This window comes from Thamnophis sirtalis, unplaced genomic scaffold (genome assembly GCF_051295495.1).
Source record: "Thamnophis sirtalis isolate CommonGarterSnake01/CBP01778 unplaced genomic scaffold, rThaSir2_p1.2 scaffold_3, whole genome shotgun sequence".
NCBI classification, from domain to species: domain Eukaryota; kingdom Metazoa; phylum Chordata; class Lepidosauria; order Squamata; family Natricidae; genus Thamnophis; species Thamnophis sirtalis.
The window spans coordinates 152,082,914-152,105,168 of NW_028261383.1; the positions used below are offsets into that span (position 1 = coordinate 152,082,914).

Consider the following 22,255-nt stretch of genomic DNA (forward strand, 5'->3'; position numbering starts at 1 on the left):
AGGTGGTCCATATTTTTCTACTTGCATTTTTACATGCTTTCAAACTGCTAGGTTGGCAGAAGCTGGGACAAGTAATGGGAGCTCACTCCGTTACACAGCACTAGGAATTCGAACCGCTGAACTGCCAAACTTTCTGATCGACAAGCTCAGTGTCTTAGCCATTGAACCACCGCGTCTCATTTTCATGCCATACTTTATTCCAAAGTCCACCATAGTTTATTGCTATATAAGCATTTCCTATTTATTTTATGCCATACATTCCTATGGGACTGTAAGTTGGTGCGGGCATCTTGCACCAACTTAGGATCACTTCTTTGGCAAGAGTTTTACTTCTCAGAGTTCTTCTGCCTTTGCTTATCACAACAATGCAGGAGTCAGACCAGCCCATTTTACATAGCTGGAGGGAGGCAAAGGAAATATTAAAACCAATACTGGTTTTAAAATATGATGCTCCACTGCGCTCACCATCCTCTGAGACCCACAGGATAGTAAATGACATCGTTGCTGCTGCTGCAGCAGCATCTCCTTGGTCCTTGGGAAGTCTAGCCATCTGGATTTTTGCCAAGAATCCTGTTGAAAGCCAGGAATCTTGACTTGCTATAAACACAATTGGAGGAAGACCCTAGGGGCCCCATGAGCAGGAGCAGCACTGGCTGGCAGAAGGCACAAGAAACTGAAACAGCCCAGAGGGAAATCAGGCATCCAAAACAAATGCCAACATCTAGGGACTTCTGGGAAGAGTCCTGAAGTATGAAAGGAGTGAGTGAGGGGGTGGGGAAACTTTCCTTTCCCCCAGCATGTTGCCTAGAAGAAACTAAAAAGGCAGGCTGAACAGCATCCTTGCTTCCATAAGCTTGAAGAGTTTCATTAGAAGTTTGTTCTTTAATGGTCTAAGACAGAGGTGTCAAACTTGATTTCATTGAGGGCTGCATCGGGATTGTGTTTGACCTTGGGGCCAGGATGGGCATGGCCAGCTTGATGTCATTCGTGTCGGGGATACCTGTGGTGGCCCGAACACTCTGCCAGTGAAAACGGGCTCCTGAGCTCCATTTTTGGCTTCCACGGCCTCCTGCAACTTTCTGCCAGTGAAAACAGAGCTCCGTTTTCACTGGCAGAGGGTTGCAGGAGGCCATGGCAGTCAAAAACGGAGCTCAGGAGCCCATTTTCACTGGCAGAAGCACTGCAGCCCAGTCCTTTGCTGTTTCCAGGATGGCCCTGCGGACCACATTTAAGTACCCTACAGGCCGGATCTGGGCCCCAGGCCTTGAGTTTCATACCCCTGGTCAGTGCATCCACAATTTAGCTTATGTATATACATTATTATAAATTCTTCATCTGTTGGGACTCTTCCTTGTCATGTAAATTATTGTCCTCCTCTTCACTGATCATCAACACTATCATATTTCACTTTGGCGATGAAGGGGAAGACTCAAGGAAGACAAAGTCCATCCGTTCGTTTCTTCAAAGTGAAGAAGCCAATGCTTCTGGAGAATTGCCATGTTTCAGCTTTACATTTTTAGTGGGACATCTACACAGCGTTGTTCATAATATCTCCTCCTCCTCGAGGATTCTTGATTCTGGTAGAAATGAGAATAACTGCCCTAAATTCCACATGCAAAGGAAACTCCATCTAATGTACACTTCATTATTTAAAATGAACAGATGGATCTAGCTTTCATTCAAAGCAGTGAGATGATGGGGTGGTGCTCATTTCCGTTTCAAAGCTGAAGAGCCAATGTTGTCCGAAGACGTCTTGGTGGTCATGTGGCCGGCATGACTAAATGCCAAAGACGCAAGGAATGCTGTTACCTTCCCACCAAAGGTGGTCCCTATTTTTCTATTTGCATTTTTACATGCTTTCAAACCACTAGGTTGGCAGAAGCTGGGACAAGTAATGGGAGCTCACGTCACATTACGCAGCACTAGGAATTCGAACCACCGAACTGCCGACCTTTCTGATTGACAAACTCAGCGTCTTAGACACTGAGCCTATGTAAAAGTTACATATACGCAAAAACAAAAAATATTCTTTTACCTACTGAGCAAAAATTCACGGGGCAGAAAAAACCAGCTCGGAATTGACAACTTGGTCCTTAAACACTCAGAAGAAAAACAAACCTTTTTAATTGCTTAATAAAAAGGCACTGGATTCCCACGGAACTAGATTAGAAAATGCCTAGAAATCTTGGTGATTAGAAAACCTGACAGCTAAGAAAACAATTTGGCCTATAATAATTTTTTTAAAAAAAATAGGTGAAGTCAAAATTAGAAGAGGATTATTCCAAGGTGACTCATTGCCATCTTTCTTATTAATTTTAGCAAGAATAACGCTTCAGATAATTTGAACAAAACAAGATGTAGCTTTCAGCCCTCATGGCAAAGTCCTAAATAAATCCATTGACTATACATAGGTTTGCTAAAAAGGTTTTCAAAACCAAAGCAGAGCTTGGATCTGAACACTACATTATTCAGTGAGAATATGGGAATGCAATTAAGTTCACGCCAATGTGCAACTTTGATGATTAAAGGAGACAAAATTCTTCAAGAAGATAGATTACAGCTCATGAATAGAAATATCCTGAGACAGTTGGCACTAGAAGGATTTATGGAAGCTTCTGCCTATTACGTGGTCAAGTTACAAAGAACGGTAGCATTAATGATATAAAACTGATATGAAAAACTTTGAAAATGAAATTTAAATTAAATTAAATGCAGGGAACATCATTGCATCTCTAATTATTAAAATATTGCAGGCATAACTGATTGGATATGAGTTGAATTAAACACCAGGAAATACGGAAATGAATGTCCATGCGTCATGCTTTTCATCTAAGAAGCATCATAGACAAACTCTATTTTGCCAGAAATAAAGGTAGTATGAGATTACTCCAAGTAAAGAAAATAATAGGAAAAGAAAGACATAGCTTGAATGATTATATCAGGCATAGTAAGAGACCAAATGGTTCCACTACTGTGGAAATTCGTACAGAAAAGCAGCTGAAGACTACAAAATTCAAGAGATCATTACAAAAAAGAAACAATTAAAAACCACAAGAATGCCTGGAAATCAGAATCTTTTCTCTCTCCCTCCCTCTGTCTCTCCCTCCCTCCCTCCCTCTGTGTGTGTTTGTGTGTTTGTGTTGTGTTTGTGTGTGTGTGTGTGTGTGTGTGTAGGGAGAGTGAGAGTGTGTGTGTGTCGTGGAAGCTCAGAAACAGGCTATGTAAACAAACGTCATCAAAGCCAAAATTAAACATTATCAAATGTCATCCACGTAGGATAAAATACAAGGTTTTAATTCACCTCATCAGTTGCTATAGCAACATTGCCCGAAGTGTTGCAAAACTTGTGCCTTGGAATTTTATGTAGAAAGGTTGGTGTTACAGGTGGTCCTTGATTTACAATCACAACTGGGACCAGAATATTTGTCACTAAGGGATGTGGTCATTAAGCAAATCATCAGGTGACCAGATCCAATTTTATTACCATTTTTACCACAGTTGTTCAGTGAATCATGGGTTTGTTAAGTGAATCTGGCTCCCCCGATTGATCTTACTTCTTGGAAACTGCCTGGGAATGTCACCAGTCACGACCATGTACTTGCAAGTGGCTGCAACCATTGTAAAAGTGAGCTGGTTGCCAAGTGCCCAATGTGATCATTTGACCTCAGGTGTGATGTAACAATCCTAGCTTCAAGAAGAGGTCATAAATCACTTTTTCTGAGGTCATTGTAACTTTAACCATTGTTAAGCAAAGTCACAAGTCAAGGATTATTTGAACAAAAAATGAGTCAAAGAAAATAAGGAGGCCTTACGGGATTTTAAATACAGACCAACAGACAACTGAAACACATTATATCAAATATTTCTACTTTAAAAAGAAAAAAAATGTGTGGCACTTAAATGCAGCAATACTGGGAATTGTTGACCAAAACCAATTTTTTTTTTAAAAAAAATGGGTTTGCAAGTTGAAGGCTTTGGAAGAAAAAAGTAAACTACAATACCAATAACTGGATTTCTTAAAAATGATACCAAAAGGATCCAGCAAATATTTGGAAGATTTCAATGCCTTGGGCTTTACACCACTGGTTGCATACATTAAAACTTTAATAAAAGCAGATAAAAGCAGATAGGCAAAAATAAAAAAAATAAAATGATCATAGAATCTTAGGACTGGAAGGGACCTTGGAGGACTTCTATTCCAACCCATATTGTGCAGAAATACATTAAAAGCCTCCTTTGCAATGAATTCCAAAATCTGCCTCGGGAACTGCCTTCTTAGCAAAACATGCCTTTAATGTTACATTTCCATTCATTTTTAGGGTTAGATTTGACAGTGGGAGTGATGCATTTAGTACACATTCATTATAACATTTTTTTCTGTCAATTTATGACTCTGGTTGTTATTGTTATTTGAACTAATTAATTTATATTATCCCATGAAGAGGCGGAGGAGGACTCTCAAAGTGATGGGAGTTCCAGGATCTTACCACTGACTCATCCTTCTGGTCTATTAGCTATTACATGTGGATTAAAAACATAAAATAGGTAGCCCTTAATATAGGGGCTGAGCCAAAATTAGACACAGAAGGGGCTCGGAAGGTAGAAATGTATCGTCCTGACAGACAAGGGTATTCCATTTGTGTCTGATATTTTCAGCAGCATTTGGAGTCACATAAAAATGAATACATACATTGCAGTGGGGGGATTCAAAAAAATGTACTACCGGTTCTGTGGCCGTGGCTTGATGGCGTGATGTGGCTTGGTGGGCGTAGCTTGGTGGGCATGGCAGGGAAAAGATACTGTAAAATCTCCATTCCCTCCCCACTCCAGGGGAAGGTTACTGCAAAATCCCCATTTCCTCCCCATCAGCTGGGAGTCGGGAGGCAGAGAATAGATGGGGGTGGGGCCAGTCAGAGGTGGTATTTACCAGTTCTCCAAACTACTCAAAATTTCTGCTACCGGTTCTCCAGAACTGCTCAGAACCTGCTGAATAGCACCTCTGACACAGAAAACTTTCCACACGACACCACAACTGCCTGTAGGAAGTCAACATCATTTGAGCAACATCAGCAAAGTTGGGTATCTTGGAAGTCATTCAGAATATGCAAAATCCTGTAGCTGAGGACGGAATTGACCATGTGATGGCACATGACACTCGAAGACGTCCATCCTGGCAGATTATTTTACTTCCTGGACTTTAAAAATAAATTGAATTATTAATTGCATGAGAAAATATAGTTTTCTTGTCAGCCCAGTGAAATAATGACTAATTGACAAACACTTGGTGGGTCCCTTTGAAATGGAAACAATATTTGAAAAAAGATGACTTTTCTCATATAAAAGTCCTTTCTAAGAGAATGCCAGAGATTTTACACTTTTCCAAGAATTCACGAGGAGTCAAAGTGCTGACAATGTTTAGTAGAGGAAAAGGAGGGAAAGAAATGAAGCCATCTGCTTGAGCCTTTCTTATCAGCCTTTCCTTTCTCTTTTCCGGAAGGTAGTTTTTATAACCTCCTATCTGTCAAGGACTTTTTAAAAAAAAAAATCAAGTAAGTTTTCCATAATGTAGGGGGGGGGGGAGTCTTCTCGCTACACTATGGCTAAAAAATAAAAAGGAAACCTATTCTCGGGACTTAGGAGCAACAAAGAAAGGTATGTATTGAAAAACTGAATGTAAATAGATTCACCCAAGGAATGGTTAGATCAATATTTTTCAACCTTGGCAACTGGGGCCGGCTGGAGAATTCTGGGAATTGAAGTCCACACATCTCAAAGTTGCCAAGGTTGAACATGGCTGGCTGGGGAATTCTGGGAATTGAAGTCCACACATCTTGAAGTTGCTGAGGTTGACAAACACTGGGTTAGAACTTCCCTTAGTTTTAGAAAATGGCCTGGTTTTTGGCTCTTTTTCGGGGGCCCTCTGAAGACTAGCAGGCCGGTGCGCATGTGCATGCCAGAAACCAGAAGAGCAGCTGGCGAAGGCACACGTGCCCACAGAGAGGGCTCTGAGTGCCACCTCTGGCACGCGTTCCATAGGTTCACCATAGAGTATTTTAGTGGAATTGCCCAGCTGCCATACAGGCTTCCTGGAGGTGATGAGAACTCATTAGAGCTATAAATTATACAGGCACACAGAGGAGATTCTGACCTTTAAGGAGGCCAATGTTTTATTTATTTTGTACAACATACTAGGATTTCCCTTCCTGAGCATGGAAAGTTTAAGAATGACTGCTGCAATGGAGCTCAGAAGAACAAGCAAGTTTAACATTTAGCCCTTGATATTAAAAATATGGTACTTGGTACCATTGATCCATATTTAACATTTTTGGTATTAATTAATCCCAGTAAGCAGTGCTCCTTTCACAAGCAGGAATCTGACAAAAGTGGAGTTTCTATCTTTTAGTCTGTGACATTAAGAGTCATAGTAGGTTCATCACTGAATACAATATATAATTCTGAACAATGCTTTATAACAAATGTAGTATTGGAGGTCCTTGTTCCACAGTAAACTTTGAGACACATTAAATGAGGAGTGTCAAACTCATGGCGTCACAGTGGTATCACGTGACATATCAGGATTTTTTCCCCCTTCACTAAACCGGGTGTGGGGGTAGCCAGTGCGTGATGCATCCAGCCCGCAGGATGGGAGTTTGACAGCCTTGCATTAAATCATTCAAGCAGGTGTTCCCTACAAGTAGACATGTACCATTATACCTGGCCAAGGCATGCAATACCAACTCAAATAAAAATTGATTGGGAATTATAGAAGGGCCCCAAAAGCTGAGTTTTTGACCACCTCAAACTATATAATTGAACTCCCCCCCCCCCCCCGCGATGAACTTTTTTGATAGCATGCTTGTGGATGGGTGGGGTTTCTAACTAACCAAACACCACAGACACAGGAAATTGTCACATATAGAGACCTACAGTTCTTTGCTGAATTAGTTCTAAGGAAGGAAACACATAAAAGTCAGTATTCCCTACACTCATGTCTGGATTTCTAACAATAACAGAAGATTTATCGCGTATAGCAGAATTAGTAAAATGCTATGCAATTACCTGTTGAGCAATATACTTCCAGGATATTTTAAAAGAGACATAACAGGTGTTTGGGTATTAGGAGAGAGGGAGGCTACATTGTCTGAAACAAGAGAAGATGTGATGTGGGAATCCTTCCACATAGAACAGAACAAACAGAACAGAACAGAATAGGAATAGAATAGAATTCTTTATTGGCCAAGTGTGATTGGACACACAAGGAATTTGTCTTTCGTGCATATGCTCTCAATGTTCATAAAAAGATACATTTGTCACAAATCATAAGGTGCAAAACTTAATGATAGTCATAGGGTACAAATAAGCAATCAGATTCAAGTGTTATCCCTACATATATGGCAACTCTTATTCTTTTATCCCAAATGCCATTTATTCATACTATCTTGGCATAACTATTCTATCAGTGATATGTATATGATAAATACTAATTAATGCTGACCAGGTTAATGTTGCAAGCTAATCATAAGCCAGAGAAGCCACTTTTAGCAACTAAACCGAAAGACTTCCATTCTTCATAGGAATGGACTCTGCTAAATAAATAATTCCCTCAACACTGTTGAACTATTCAGTAAGGCTGCATTACTATTTCTATGAGTCCTCTCATTGTTCCTATCACCCATCTCCTCCCACTTATGACTGCAGGACTATAACTTTGTTGCTTGTATCCTTACAATTTATATTGATATTGTTTCCTGATTGCTTATTTGTACCCTATGACTATCATTAAGTGTTGTACCTTATGATTCTTGATGAATGTATCTTATCTTTTTATGTACACTGAGGGCATTTGCCCCAAAGACAAATTCCAAGTGTGAGTCCAATCACACTTGGCCAATAAAGAATTCTATTCTATATGTATATTCTGTTGTGCTTATAGTGACCCCACACCATTTATTTACAGTGTTGTAAAAAATAGTCCTTTATTTCAGAAAGATATCCTTTAGAGTTACTTAAATTCTTTGTTGTTGTTGTTCTCTTCAATTTCCCTTTGTAAAGCAAAGTTATAAATATAAACAATTACATATCTTTATCCATATGAAACTCTTTCAGATTTGTTCCTTTTTCAGGTTTGTCTGCTGTTATTTCCAAGTAAATATGGAAACATAGCCATTGTGTGGAGTCTTTCCCAAGACCATTTTGGGTGGGAAAGATGCCGTTCCTTATTAAGAGGTGGCACTGATGTATACATCAAACCTTAGGTCCATGATGACGAACCTATGGCATGCGTGCCACAGGTGGCACACGGAGCCATTTCTGAGGGTGCGGCAAGGCGTTTCCCTGTCAGCTCCAGCACGCATGTGCACACTGGCCAGCTGATTTTGGCCTTGATTTTCGGCCATTTTTCGCCCTCCAGAGGCTTCAGGGAAGCCTCCTTAAGCCTCCAGAGGGAGAAAAACAGCCCAATAGGCAACCCAGAAATCACAAAATGGGCTGTTTCCAACCTCTGGGGGTGCAGGGGAGGCCATTTTTACCCTCCCCAGGCTCTTAGAAAGCCTCTGGAGCCTGGGGAGGGCGAAAAACGGGTCCACCACGAGCCAAAAGCAGTGGGGGCAGGGTGTGCACGCATTCATGGGAGAGCGTATGCATGCATGGGGGGAGGGTGCATAGATTTATGGGTGTGGGCACACCCATGACCCCCTCGCGTCTCCTCCTTTTGGCACACAATGGCAAAAAGGTTAACCATCACTGCCTTAGGCTATACTGGCCAGCCCCAACCTGACAGTATTCAGATGTGTTGATGCCGCAGTTGAACAGAATTTCCACTAGGGGCAATAGTCTCAACTTGTACAAGGACCATCTTGCAGATAGTCAAATTTGATCAATATATGGAGTTCATAGTTTGAATCCCGAGAAGCATGATTTTTTGCAACACTTCACTGTAATGTGGGGGTATCCCCTTTTGGAGTATTCTTTAACATTGTAAAAAAAAAAAAAAAAAAACACCAACACTCCTTCCAAAAGGAAAAACAGAGTGACAGAGGGGAAAAAAACAGAATCTGTACCATTTTGGAGCTAATCTTCAAATACCTTGGTGTAATTTAATGCATTAAAAATGGAAATCCTTCCCACACATTTCAGATTGCAATGGTATGGTCTATTTTATTCTTGGAGAGACCTGGTCTGCACTGTTCCCCTTTGGTTGATCTGGCTTCTGGCTGGGAACAAGAAAAAACCATTTATTCCCTGATTTCTTAAACTGACCATCATCACACTACCTAACAATATCATATCTTATTCCTCTGCACCCATTATAATCTAGGAACAAGAAAACACAAGCCATGATATAGGCCAGATGAGTTAGCAGCACATCATGGGACAATGGTTCTATCACAAGCCAAAGATACTGAATCTGGTTTGTTGTTGTTGAAAAAAATCTGATTTATCTGAGCTACTGCACTTCCCTGTTCCAGCCAGGCCTTTCCAGCAATTGTTTTGAATGTAAAGACTTTTGGCCCCTTTGCTGGATTCAAGCCAGTCGCCCCTCCTCACTCATTTCCCTTTGGAGAGTGCTGAGCCATCATCCTTTACTGATAAGGTTTATCACAATCCCAAAGGCTCCGGACTTCTGCATCTAATAACTGGGGCTTATATACTGGAATTGCCTCTCAATTTCAACTCCCACAATCCTGGGTTTCCAAAAATCACATGATTGTGAGGGGGATTATTCAGAACACAAAGAAGAGACACCTCTAAATAAGTTGTTCTTTCTGTGGAACAACAATTATGGAGAAAGAATAGAAGGACAGAAGGTGGCCATGGCTCCTAAAACTGGAAGACTTAGGGCTAAGTGACAAACCATTTTGCTGAGCCCATCTTATAAGACTGTGGTGGGAGATGAAATGCAAGGAGAGAGCTTGTGGTGGCATGGCTGGAATAAAAGCAGTCATAACTACAATAAGTAAACAAGTATTCCATGTGCTTCGGAGTGTGAAACGAGATTGCATTGTTTATGGCACTTGATTAGTTCATACTTTTTCTTCTTTTTGTAACTCCTCCTAGGTTGTTTTGCAAAGCCTAGAAATTAATTAGGCAATTTAAAAAATTGAGGTTGAATCCCGAACAAGTTATATTCTGCATGTAAATACTCAAATCAAGATTATTTATTTCCAGAAAGAAAAGGGTTCAGAAAGAGTCAAAAGATGTGGTATGTTCTTGAGGCTACTGTGGGGCTTCCTATCAGTAATCTTCAATCAGCTGGCTGAAGCAGAATGGCTTCAGGGGACCTCCAAACAGAAGTGAGCCATTTCTATGTTGGGGAAAATCTACCTGTTCTGGCCTTGGGGGTTACAATCTAGCCTTCACAGCAGGCTGCCACGACTTGGACCAGGACTTCTTAAAATGTGGGTCAAAGGGTCCACAAAGTCATAGAAATAAATATTTTAATATTTCTCAGGTTCCATTCCTAATGCTGTACATATCAATAAATATCACCCAGATAAATCAAAACTCAGTCATTTTTAGAATGTGATGAGTCCTGAGACCAACTTGTTTGGGAAATATTTGCCTAGACAGTTGCAAAATGGCATTGCCTGCAGCTTAAAAGACAAACAAGTCATTATCAAAATATAATGGTGGAAGAAATGCCAGGTTGATAGAATAAAACATAAAAATTGCACCAGTGTTTTGTGTACAGTAAATATGTCCAAACCTAGCATTGTAGAGGTGGTAGGGTGATCATGGTGAGGCCAAACTGTATTCCCAGATTTGCCAGGAAACCCTTCCTCCCAAATCAGGCTCATCCTTACCCCCTGAATCAACTCTAACTAAAACTTTGTTAAAGATGGCAGTACAAAGGTTTTTTTTAATACCTGTTGTTAAGTAGAGACCTGGGTAAACTTAAGCCAGTAAGAACTGTAAAACATAAACCCTACTAATAAATGAATTATCTCCTATGGAGAGGTTTTCCTATAATGGCTTATCATATTTCTATGAATATTTGGGAAATGATGCCCAAAAGGAGCCACAAAATATTGAAATCAGTCAATTGGTGTACCTGGGTTCCTCGTCAAGAGATAACCTACTTCTGGTTGGCCAAAAGCTATGCTGAGAGTTTTTTTGAAGGCCACGAATTGGAAACAGTACCGATTTGGTGACTCATATCAGTTAAAGGCACAGCTAGATCTAAAATCAGAGACAGAGATAGAGAGGTGTAGAAATAGGCAATGCTTCAATTTCCATTCCTTTCCTGGACTTTTTTCCAGGGTTGGTGGTGAAAAGTTTCCTTTCTATTTTAAAACTATGTCAAGCTATTTATTGCATGTATGTCTGTATGTCTCATGCCTCAAAATGGCAAGAAACTACATTATAGAATTTCAATAATCTATTGGGACATGCTTGGAGGGCATGCTAAGGAGATTCAGGGATTCATTTCTGCTGTAGAGCAGTGGCCTGGTTATACAACTGTGTCTCAACAGACACTTCCAGGAAAGCCATGAAAATAGTTTCAAGGCAATAATTTTGCTCAGCAACGGGTACAGTGATATCTTGATACTAATCATTAATTGGTTCCAGGAAGCGCACTGAGTACCAAAAAAAATAAGTACCAAAAATGATGAGTACCAAACAATTTTTTTCCCATAAGGAATAATGTAGTGAGTCATAAGACAGCTGACACCGACAGGTTCTAGCTTGTGCATTGAGTACCAAACAAATAATGAGTACTGGGACAAATATTCACATCAAAATGCATTGAGTACCAAATTCAATGAGTTTCAAAGCAGTTGAATACCAAGGTACTCCATGTAAAATAAAAGTAGTATGACAGTGAGGTCAAAGACACCTCGCAAAGCAGACCCTGACTAACACTAATTGAAACAAATCCTGGGGAAGAGGACAATGACCTTAATGCCATGCTTCCCAATCCCTTGAATCAATACAAAAGATGCCAATAATCTAGAGTGCTCAATGAGAACCAAGAGAGATGCGGTCCCCACTTCCTGAGCAAACCATTGGTGATCCAAAAGAGTTGCCAACATCAATCTCAGAGTTATACCAGACTGAAAGAGCTCCAGAAAACTGTACAGTTTTCGCAAGCATCATTCCCTATAATAAATCTTCTCTTCATTGGATACGCTCAAGCAAAGGCTAGACAGCTATAAATCATAAATAATTTAGATTCTTGCAGTGGTGGAATTGGCTTTCGAGTGCTCTGATTCTATAAATTGATGTAAAAATGCACACGCATATTTTTGATCCCGTTTCCCCTAAAATAAGACCCAACCGGAAAACAATCCCTAACATGGTTTTTCAGGATGTTTGTAATATAAGCACTACCACAAAAATAAGCCCCAGTTAAGATTGTCAGCCAGACGCATGCATCTAGTACAGAGGTGGCATTCAACGCGTTCTGACCAGTTCTAGAGAACCGGTAGCAGAAATTTTGAGTAGTTTGGAGAACCGGTGAATACCACCCCTGACTTGCCCTGCCTCAATCTATTCTCTACCTCCTGAGTCCCAGCTGATCAAGAGGAAATGGGAATTTTGCAGTAATCTCCTGGAGTGGGGTGGGAATGGAGATTTTACAGTATCCTTCCCCTACCATGCCCACCAAGCCATGCCCACCAAGCCATGTCATGCCCACCAAGCCACAGCCACAGAACTGGTAGTAAAAAAATGTGAATCCCACCACTGATCTAGTACCACATTTCCCAGAAAATAAGACCTAACCAGAAAATAAGACCTAATGTGTCTTTTGGAGCAAAACTTAATAATATAAGACCCAGTCTTATTTTCAGGGAAACATGGGTATTATTTTCATGGAGACTTTAACAGCTACCTACTTTGAAACCATAAGAGTTCATGATTTATCCCACATTGTTCAGAGGAGGAAGGTGAAGCAAAGGGAAAGAAGCAATGGCTACCAATGAAATCTCAAGTGCCCCCCTCTAGTGATGGTTTGAAAACGTCTCCGGGCATGTCAAAACAGGTGTCTCCAGGCAAGGTTGCTTTGCTGTTGAGATGAAGAGCAGGGGGTGCTCCTTCTCTGTTTCACATGCAGAACAGAGCAGAGAGTGGGGTCTACTTTCAAGACCAGCAACAGGTAAATGTTCTCTTCACCAGAGGACAATTGACTAATTGAGGCTAATTGGCTCCTTCCTCCAAGGACTTGGTCTTCTTCTTTTCAGCACTTGCAGTTGCCTCATTCTACCTAGTGATGAAACTGGCCAGGGCAGCCTCTTTCTCTCTCTCTCTCTCTCTCTCTCGCTCTCTCTCCTGTTCTTTTGGCAGTACACACTGTGTTATTTGAAAGCAGGGAAGCTGGTTTCAAAAATGCAGAACGGAAAAAGGAAATTTGCCTCAGGAAAGCAGACATCCTCTAGATTTCTTCAAAAGTGTGGGGCTGAGAACGATCCGTGCTGCCCATTCCTGGAACCGGTGTGGTGCTCGAGCGTTCAGGCAAAATCCTCAGATGGGGCCTTGCTTTCAGAGCAACAGCCTGTGATGCTCATTTCCTGTGTGTGAGAGATAGGAGGGAGGGAAAATAGCAACAAATCTGTGAGTTGCCAACAAATGCACATTCCTGGAAAGGCTGCACCTCACATCCAAGTTGGAGGGGCTGAAGAGTAGATCTCTTTGTTGCAACATCACCAGAATCAATTCTGGTTTCTAAGAAGGTAAGCAATTGATTGACCTGCTCTCCAGAAATAAATTTTGCTACTAGGAGTTTAGTTTGTATTTTAGGATTTTTGGATTTTACTTTGAAAAGGAAATTGCTATATCCATCATTATATATCCATTCTGCTTTCATTATTGTTTTTTAAAAAATTGGGAAAATTTCTTTAACTGATGGTTTCAAGGAGCAAACTAATATCTATATAACATGGAAAGAAAAAAGCTCATTTGAGACAATTGTTTCTTTATGGCCTAAAATGTACAATTGATAGGATGTGCCAAAATTTTAGATTTTGTTGTTTTTCCTTGCATTTTTCTCTTGAAGAACGAATTCCATGGAATGCAAAAACCAGCCAGTGCTTACATCTGGTCTAAGAATCATTTAAACATCAACTACTTTTAGACCAAGTTGATAGTTTTGTCTGTGTCCAATCTCCACCTCTTTCGAACCCAAAGGAAATATTTAGAGAGTCATTATTATCTTATCTTATCAAAGCACATTTGTTGAAGGTATCTGTGATACCTTTAGTTAAAAGATCTGAGGAAACAGGGACAGAACAGAAGCTCAAAAGAAAACCATATATTCTAGAGTGCTAAGAATGACACTGAGCTTTGTTTAAGGTAGAATGGGGAAAGGCATCTGTAGCATTTTCTGTGCATTTGATTCTAAGAACAAATCCTGCTACCTCCACCTAAAGCAATTTCCCCAATCTGGCGCTCTCCAGATGTGTTGAATTACAAATCTTACCATCAGGTGCCAAATTACTCATAGCTGTTGCCAATGGCAATGACATGCAGGATAACCCCAATATATTTGCAATAGTCAGGTTGGGAAAGAGTGGCATAAAGAACTCCATACTGCAGAGCTGGAAAGCTCACAACCTGGTAGATAGTTCTTGGTAAAATAGCAATAGCACTTAGACTCATATACCACTTCACAGTACTTTACAGCCCTCTCTAAGCGGTTTACAAAGTCAGCATATTGCCCCCAACAATTTGAGTCCTCATTTTACCCATCTCAGAAAGATGGAAGGCTGAGTCAACCTTGACCCTGGTGGGATTCGATCTGCCAAACTGCAGGCAGTCGGAGTCAACAGAAGTAGCCTGCAGTACTGCATTCTAACCACTGTGCCACTGTGGCTAGGTTACTATTATGACTTAGTGTGAAACAGAGCTATTTAAACCAGCAGCTCCCGACATTTGGCGTCCTGGTGGGGAGGAGAGGGGAATCGGACCACACAAGCAGTGAGTTGATGTGCAAATGCGCAGCTCAAGTTGCATAAGCAGCAGGCCAGTGTGCATGTTCATGTGGTCTGGTTGCAAATAGGCCATGACCCAGTAGTGGGCCATGGCTCAGGGGTTGGGGATCCCTGCTTTAAATCACTTTGAAGCATCCTATGGATTCTGACCAATGTAATACGAGACTAAAACTTTGCCAATCCTGCTAGTTAAAGTTCTTACATCATTCAATGGAGTGAAAAGGAAGGAAGGAAGGAAGGAAGGAAGGAAGGAAGGAAGGAAGGAAGGAAGGAAGGAAGGAAGGAAGGAAGGAAGGAAGGAAGGAAGGAGGAAATGTGGAGCACTGGAGTCTGTATGCATCACATTTGATTCTGCAAATAGAATAAGAGATATCTCTGCATCTAGATGAGAAGTTTCTCCTATTATTTCGTCTACCTCAAGTTTTTATCTTTCCTTATCTTCCTCTTATATTTCCCAGTTTATGTCCCCCCTTGCCAATTATTTCTAGTCCCAGAATCTGTCCAGGGTTTTCATCAATAAATCAGCTCACTTCTCCACTTGTCCAGGTCATATTATGTCCAATATTTCGAGGCACCAGAGACACAATTGCCATCAGATCTACATAAAACCATCCTACCTGGCTGCATCCTATATCAGCATGATGTCAATGTTTGCCAAGGGATATCAGTCTTCTTTAGCATTCAATAAAGTAATTGGGCTGGCTTATATCTCATGCCTTCAGCTCCCACACACCTCCAAAAGCAGTGTCTTCATAAAAATGCAGCTTATACCTAAAACCAGCATACAGGGTCAATTTAATCAACAATAATCCAATTCTAATTACCGTACTTTGTGTGGCACACACAGCGGTCATGAGGCACATTTTATTAACTATATTTGTTTCTTGATAGGCTTTTCTCTGAATTCAAAGTGAACTGGGTGAATAAAGCAGCTCGCTGTTCCCATCTTATTTTCATATCAACTTTGGCTGACAGTTGTTCCTGACATGAGACCATCCAGCGATCTTTTAATCGCTAATGGCGGGTATTAATCAAGGATTTCCCAGTCCACCACTCTTAAGAGTGCATGCAGCTAATCATATTCTTCAGAATGCCACAATTGTTTCCCAGCTTGTTTACAGCTTCTCCCAGCACATTGGAGGAGCTTTGTTAATGTGGTGGACATTATTTGATATAAACCTGACGGCTTTTTACCATGCTGCATTTCATACCATTCCTTCATAGAAAAGATGGCATTTCAACAGTGTTCAGTTTTATTTTAATTTATAGTCTTTGTGTCAAGGCTAAGTTAGCACATTTTCACTATTTCTAATTCAAGGGTTCTCAAACTTTTTAAACAAGGGGCCAATTCATGGTCCCTCAGACTGTTGGGGAGCTGGACCAGCTGGGTGGGGGTAGCTACGTGATCATGTGACTGGGTCGGTGTGGCTATGTGATCATGTGACTGGGTAGATGTGGCTAGGTGGTCATGTGACTGAGTGAGCATGGCCAATACAGATGTCCATTAAACAATACACACAAATTCAACTTTAATTTGTTATGCTCCTGGGAGTGGAAAGCATGTTACTGAAAAAATGTGGCTGACTTGGGGGGTGTATGAGGGACCTCTATTTGTGCATGTGTTGTCTCTCCCCCCCCCCCCTTCCTCTCTCCCTGCCTCCCTCTCTGTCTCTGGAGGCCAGGGAGACCAAAAAGGTGCCCGTTTCTGGCCTGAGGCCTCTGCGTGTCCCGTTTTTGGTCTCCTCAGCCTCCAGTACCAGTCAGCCGCCCAGAAATGGGCCTGTTTTGGGGCTCTCAAGGCATCTGTGCATCCCATTTTTGGTCTCCTCAGCCTCCAGAAGGCAGGTGGGGGCCAGCAGTTAGGTGGGACAATATAGGCAGGGCAGCCTCATGGTTCCACGCAGGCAGTATTAATTAATGGCTTCAGCGGGCCATAGTTTGAGAACCCCTGCTCTAGTTCTTCAAAAACAGTTTGAAGATTAGAATAATAGTAACAGAGTTGAAAGGGACCTTGGTGATGTCCTAGCCCGACCTCCTGCTTAGGCAGGAAACTCTACTCAGACAAATGGTTATCCAATCCCTTCTTAAAAATTTCCAGTATTGAAGCATTCACAACTTCTAGAGGCAAGTCGTTCCACTTACTAATTGTTCTCACTGTCAGGAAAGTTTTCCTTATTTCAAGGTCCTCTCTTTTACTGGTTTCCACCCATTGCTTCTTGTCCTATCTTCAGGTGCTTTGGAGAATATGTTGACCCCCCCCCCTTCTTCTCTGTGGCAGCCCCTGAGATATTGGAACCCTGCTATCATGTCACACCAGAAAATCAATGGCCCCCCAAAAAGTCAAATGTACAATGCTAAGCAAAGATTAGTGGGGGGGGGATCATTCTTTGCCTTTGCACTGCTACAGAACCTGCAATAACAAAAACCCTGCCATTTCTCCACAAAAAGGAAATAAAATAAATTGTTTGCATGTACATATACAGAATCATCCTTGTGACTTTACTCTGTGTTATATGTCTTTGTCTGAAATTGCCCCTATTAACCTAGATCCAATCCAAATATCATACATGTAGTTTAGCCATTAGTGGTAAAATGCATAGTGGAAAGGATTTCTTTTTAATGATTACTTTTAAATATTCTTCTGTATGGACAGCGCCAGATTCTTTCTTAGGTATACAGGTATCTCCCACAAAACTGGTCTTACTTTTGGATTTCTTTCATGTGGCCTTTGTGTCTTTCCCTCTCCACAACCCAAAAAACGAAAAATGGAATCTGCTCATTTCTAAAGCTCCATTAATGCACTCTTCTCATATTCAATGAATACTGGCATGGAAAACAGGCAACTCCACCTTATCACTGGAGAAGTTGAGTAGCCCAACATACAACTGCCTTTTTAATGTTGTTAAAACTTGATTGGTAAAAGAATCTGTGTTCCTTGAATATGTGCATTAATGCAAAGATAAAGATACAGGAACCTAACCAGGAAAACAAAGCAGCAACCCTATCTGAGACAATGCAAAGCTCTAACGATATTTTATTGCTGGTAACTTTATCATTTCCAAATAAATTCATTCTCTGGAGATTCTAAGGATGGAAGCAGAGGTGGTATTCACCAGGTTCTGACCCATTCTGGAGAACTGGTCGCAGAAATTTTGAGTATTTCAGAGAACCGATAAATACCACCTCTGACTGGCCCCACCCCCATCTATTCTCTGTCTCCTGAGTCTCAGCTGATCAGGAGGAAATGCGGATTTTATAGTATCCTTCCCCTGCCATGCCCACCGAGCTATCCACGCCTACCAAGCCATGCCACGCCCACCAACTCATGCCCACAGAGCCAATAGTAAAAAAAAATGAATTCCTCCAATGGATGGAAGTAGATACATTAAGGTACATGGAGCATAGAGAAAGCATAGAAAGTCAGTGGGGTAGTGGTTAAAGTGCTGGCCCAGAAACCAGGAGACTTGAGTTCTAGCCCCACCTAAGGCATTAAAACCAGCTGGGTGGCTTTAAGCCAGTCACCCTCAGCCCAATCCACTTCACAGGGAAATTGTTGTGGGGAAAATAGGAGGAGCACCAAGCATGATTGCCACCTTGAGTTACTTCAAAGGATTTATAAAAGGATTTTTAAAACTGAATAAATAGGCTCTCTCACTAACCTATGATAACCCCACAACATTCTGTAGACCACATTGATCTCATTGAGACTCCTGGTAGGCCTGTCAGATATTTGCCTTTTCCTATTCTTTAAATTGCAACACAAAACTCTAGTTCAGAGTCAACATGTTTGTTTCTGTTACTCTGATTCTTTGTGTCAGATTCTCCTGTGAACCAATTGTTGTCTTTGGGATTGAGCTGCTGATTAAGTTTGGGAATTGAAGAAACATAAGGGAAGGGATAAGATCAAGGCAGGAGGTCTGACTACAGCAGTGATTCCCAATTTTTTTTTGGCCATGCCCTACCTAAGCATCTCTAAAGTCCTGGTGCCCCACCTGTGACATATAATTCTTACTTTATTCAAAAAGTGAACTCTACTCACGCAGAGGAAGCCTAAAAGGCCATTAACTAGGTTTAAACAAGGTTCAATTTCCCCCTGTGAAAAATCAAATTATCCACCTGTGGGGCCTGGGCCCCACGTTGGGAACCACTGGACTAGAGGCTGATCAATGTACCAATAAAGGAGAATATTTGTAGCTCAGGGTTGAAATGAGGGGTCCTTGGTGCTCTCTGAGGTTGCTTGTTTTATTGCAGATGTTTCAGTGGTGGGTTCCTACCGATTCGGACCAATTTGGCCGAACCGGTGATGGTTTGGCGGCCTAAGTCGCTGTAACTGGCAGTGACCCAGGCCTGCCACACACCCGAACCGGTTCTCTGGGTGGCGCCATCTTGGTTTTTTTTGGTTCTGCCCATGTGCAGAACAATTTAAATTGTGCTGCCCATGCACGTGCATCAAGTGCACAGACATGTGGTGCACACACGAGCAAGCTGGCAGTAGTGCCTGCCAGAACACACCACTGAGAGGTTTCATTACCCAAACTAGGTAACATCCCCAGTGTCAGTATGGAGTGCTGTTTGCTGTCAGATTATATTCTGGTGACTGATCAATGTATTTAATAAATACTATACGTTATATGCAACAGTGGCCAAATCGCAAAACAAAAAATGGGAGTCCTGTTGAGTCGTCCCAAATCTGAAGCCTGCACAGATTTAAAACCCATAGCTATTTAAAAGAAAAATCAGATTCCTGATATAAATTATCTTGGTTCAGGGGAAGAATACATTCTAATTTCACATTTCCTTCTTCTTCTTTTTTTGCAGTTTATCTTTTCCCCTCAAAATGGGAGAGCCAGCGACCCTCCCCCCTTTCAATGAAGCCTACCACAACTTGACGGAACTCTTGTATGCCTTCAACCAAACATTAGAAAATTGTCATTGGGAACTAGATGATGGCATTAAACGGGTCTTTCTCTTTGTTCTCTATCTCATCATCTTTGTGGTGGGATTGGTGGAGAATCTCTTGGTCATATGGGTCAACTGGCAGACCCGAAACCACCGGAACTTGGTCAACCTATACATTTTCAACATGGCCCTGGCAGACCTGGGGGTGGTCCTCTCCTTACCAGTCTGGATGTTGGAAGTCGTGCTTGATTACACGTGGCTTTGGGGAGATTTCCTCTGTCGCTTCACCCACTATTTTTACTTTGCCAACATGTACAGCAGTATTTTCTTTCTCACCTGCCTCAGCATTGATCGGTATGTGTCCCTGACAACTTCCTCCCACTTCTGGCACGAACGCCAACATTGTGTGCGACGGATCACCTGCTGCTGCATATGGGCCTTTGCTGCCATCCTCCCTTTGCCAGAAGTGGTACACATGGAGTTAATCGAGAGCATTGAACCAGTGTGTTTCTTTATGGCCCCTCTGGAGAGCTACAATGAGTGGGCCCTCGGTCTCAACCTCCTTGTTGCCATAATTGGGTTCATTATCCCATTCTTCATCATGGCAGTCTTCAACATACTGACCGCCAGACACATAAAGCGTTGTGACAAGCCAGAGAGCAGAAAAAACTGCTACCTCATCTATGCTTACATAATTGTCTTCTTGATCAGTTGGCTGCCTTTCCACGTAATTTTGCTAATCCTCACCATTGAGGGGACAAACGTGTTCCTCCACTGCTCTGTAGTTGACTTCCTGTACTTCTTCTACGACATCGTAGACTGTTTCAGCCTTCTCCATTGTGTGGTCAATCCCATCCTGTACAACTTCCTGAGCAAGAACTTCCAAGGAAAGCTTATCTCTGCTGTGGTTCGATACATTCCCAAAAACCAGATGGAGCAGGACAAAGATGGCTCTTCCTCCAACACCCAACACTCGGTAGTCATCGTGCAAGACAAGGCAGCTTAAACAGCTTTTCTGATTTTGGGGTCATCGTCATAAGAATGCGTTTGCAATTTTTCTCTCTTATCAGCAAAGGATAGGCTTAATTAGGATACCTGTTAGTGCCTATGTTTTTTTACAATTTAAAAAGAAGGGCAATATGGGTAAAAATGAGGTAGGGAAGATGATAACGTGCTGCTGTGTCAAACTGACTAGCCTTAATCAACCAAAATCTAACATTGCTATTAGTCCTCAGCTACTTTTCATCTTGAAACTTGCAATGAAAAAAAAACTCTTTTTTTTTGCCGCTTTGGCATTTTACTGTGGAAAAGAGATGTATTTCTCTTAATTTCTTCTAATGTGAGCAGTTCTTGTATGAAAATACTTTTCTGAAAACTTAATGCTGAGCAGCTGGTTAAACAGAATTGCTAGGCAGAGCAACTTATAGCTGAAGCACTTGTAAATATAGCTCCAGCCTAGAAGCTAAAGAACTAAAATGATCTGTGAAGATAAAACAGAGTGTAGCCCTATTTTAATGTGAACTTTCAATTAGTTGTCTCTTGGAACCGGGATACTAACAATTCAATCCTAGCAATTCCTACATAGGTCTTTTTAGTCCAAACCACTAACATTTGCCTAACTTATACCCAGTGAAAATGTGAATTTAGGAAAATGTGAAAAGAATATTTCTAGGCAATTACACCACAGGTGATTCTAGAATTTCTCCCTCCTGAGAGAATCCACATCACCCTGAATTCTTTCATTGTGTTAAAAATTCCAAACTAGATTCTGGGGCAGTGAAGGCTAGCCTTTTTGTAAAGGCGTGCCAAAATTGTGTGTGTGCGTGCTATTGCACATGGGTGCGTGCCCAGACTCACAATGGAATGCGCCTCACTGACCTGCAGATGTGCACACACACCCCACATGCGGAGGGAGAGTTTTCACCCTCCCCAGGCTCCGGGGAAGCCTGGGGAAGGTGAAAACAAACTCTCCCAGCCCACCAGAGTCTCTCCGGAAGACAGAAATTGATCATTTTTGAACTTCCAGTTGGCCCATTGGGCCTGTTTTTTGCCCTCCCCACACTTCAGGAAAGCCTCCGGAGCCTGGAGAGGGCAAAAAACGGCCCAACCGGAAGGTCGAAAATCAGCTGGCTGAGGGCTGGTGTTCCGGCAAATATGGCCCCACGTGCCACCTTGATGCACACACACAGTTCTGGGGTTTCTTTTTTTTTCCCCTTGCCTTCGTCTGCAGCTGGAACATTTGTCCATCCTTGAGTTTTCCGTCTCTTTGACTTATATACTTTCTAACATTTTACCTGGTATGGAAATAAATTTAAGAGAGCATTATTTCAGTGTTCAATGCCTGCAAAGTAATGCTATTACTGGCCATGGATCATGTTTGTAAATGACTGGACAAGATATAAAGGCTCTCTGTGTTTAGAAAGTGGACA

The 22,255-nt window shown here is 41.6% G+C and overlaps 1 protein-coding gene across 1 annotated transcript; it reads left to right on the forward strand.

The window, feature by feature from the left end:
* The first annotated feature begins 13,506 nt into the window (after positions 1–13,506).
* Positions 13,507–21,765, forward strand: ACKR5 (atypical chemokine receptor 5). The gene is made up of 2 exons (XM_014059732.2): positions 13,507–13,670; positions 19,746–21,765. Exon 2 carries the CDS (start codon positions 19,765–19,767, stop codon positions 20,830–20,832), a length of 1,068 nt encoding a protein of 355 aa, XP_013915207.2. The 5' UTR covers positions 13,507–13,670; positions 19,746–19,764; the 3' UTR covers positions 20,833–21,765.
* Positions 21,766–22,255: the final 490 nt, after the last annotated feature.

Bases quoted from the DNA above. Each gene is read 5' to 3' on its own strand.
- ACKR5 (XM_014059732.2), top strand. From the start codon at position 19,765: ATGGGAGAGCCAGCGACCCTCCCCCCTTTCAATGAAGCCTACCACAAC.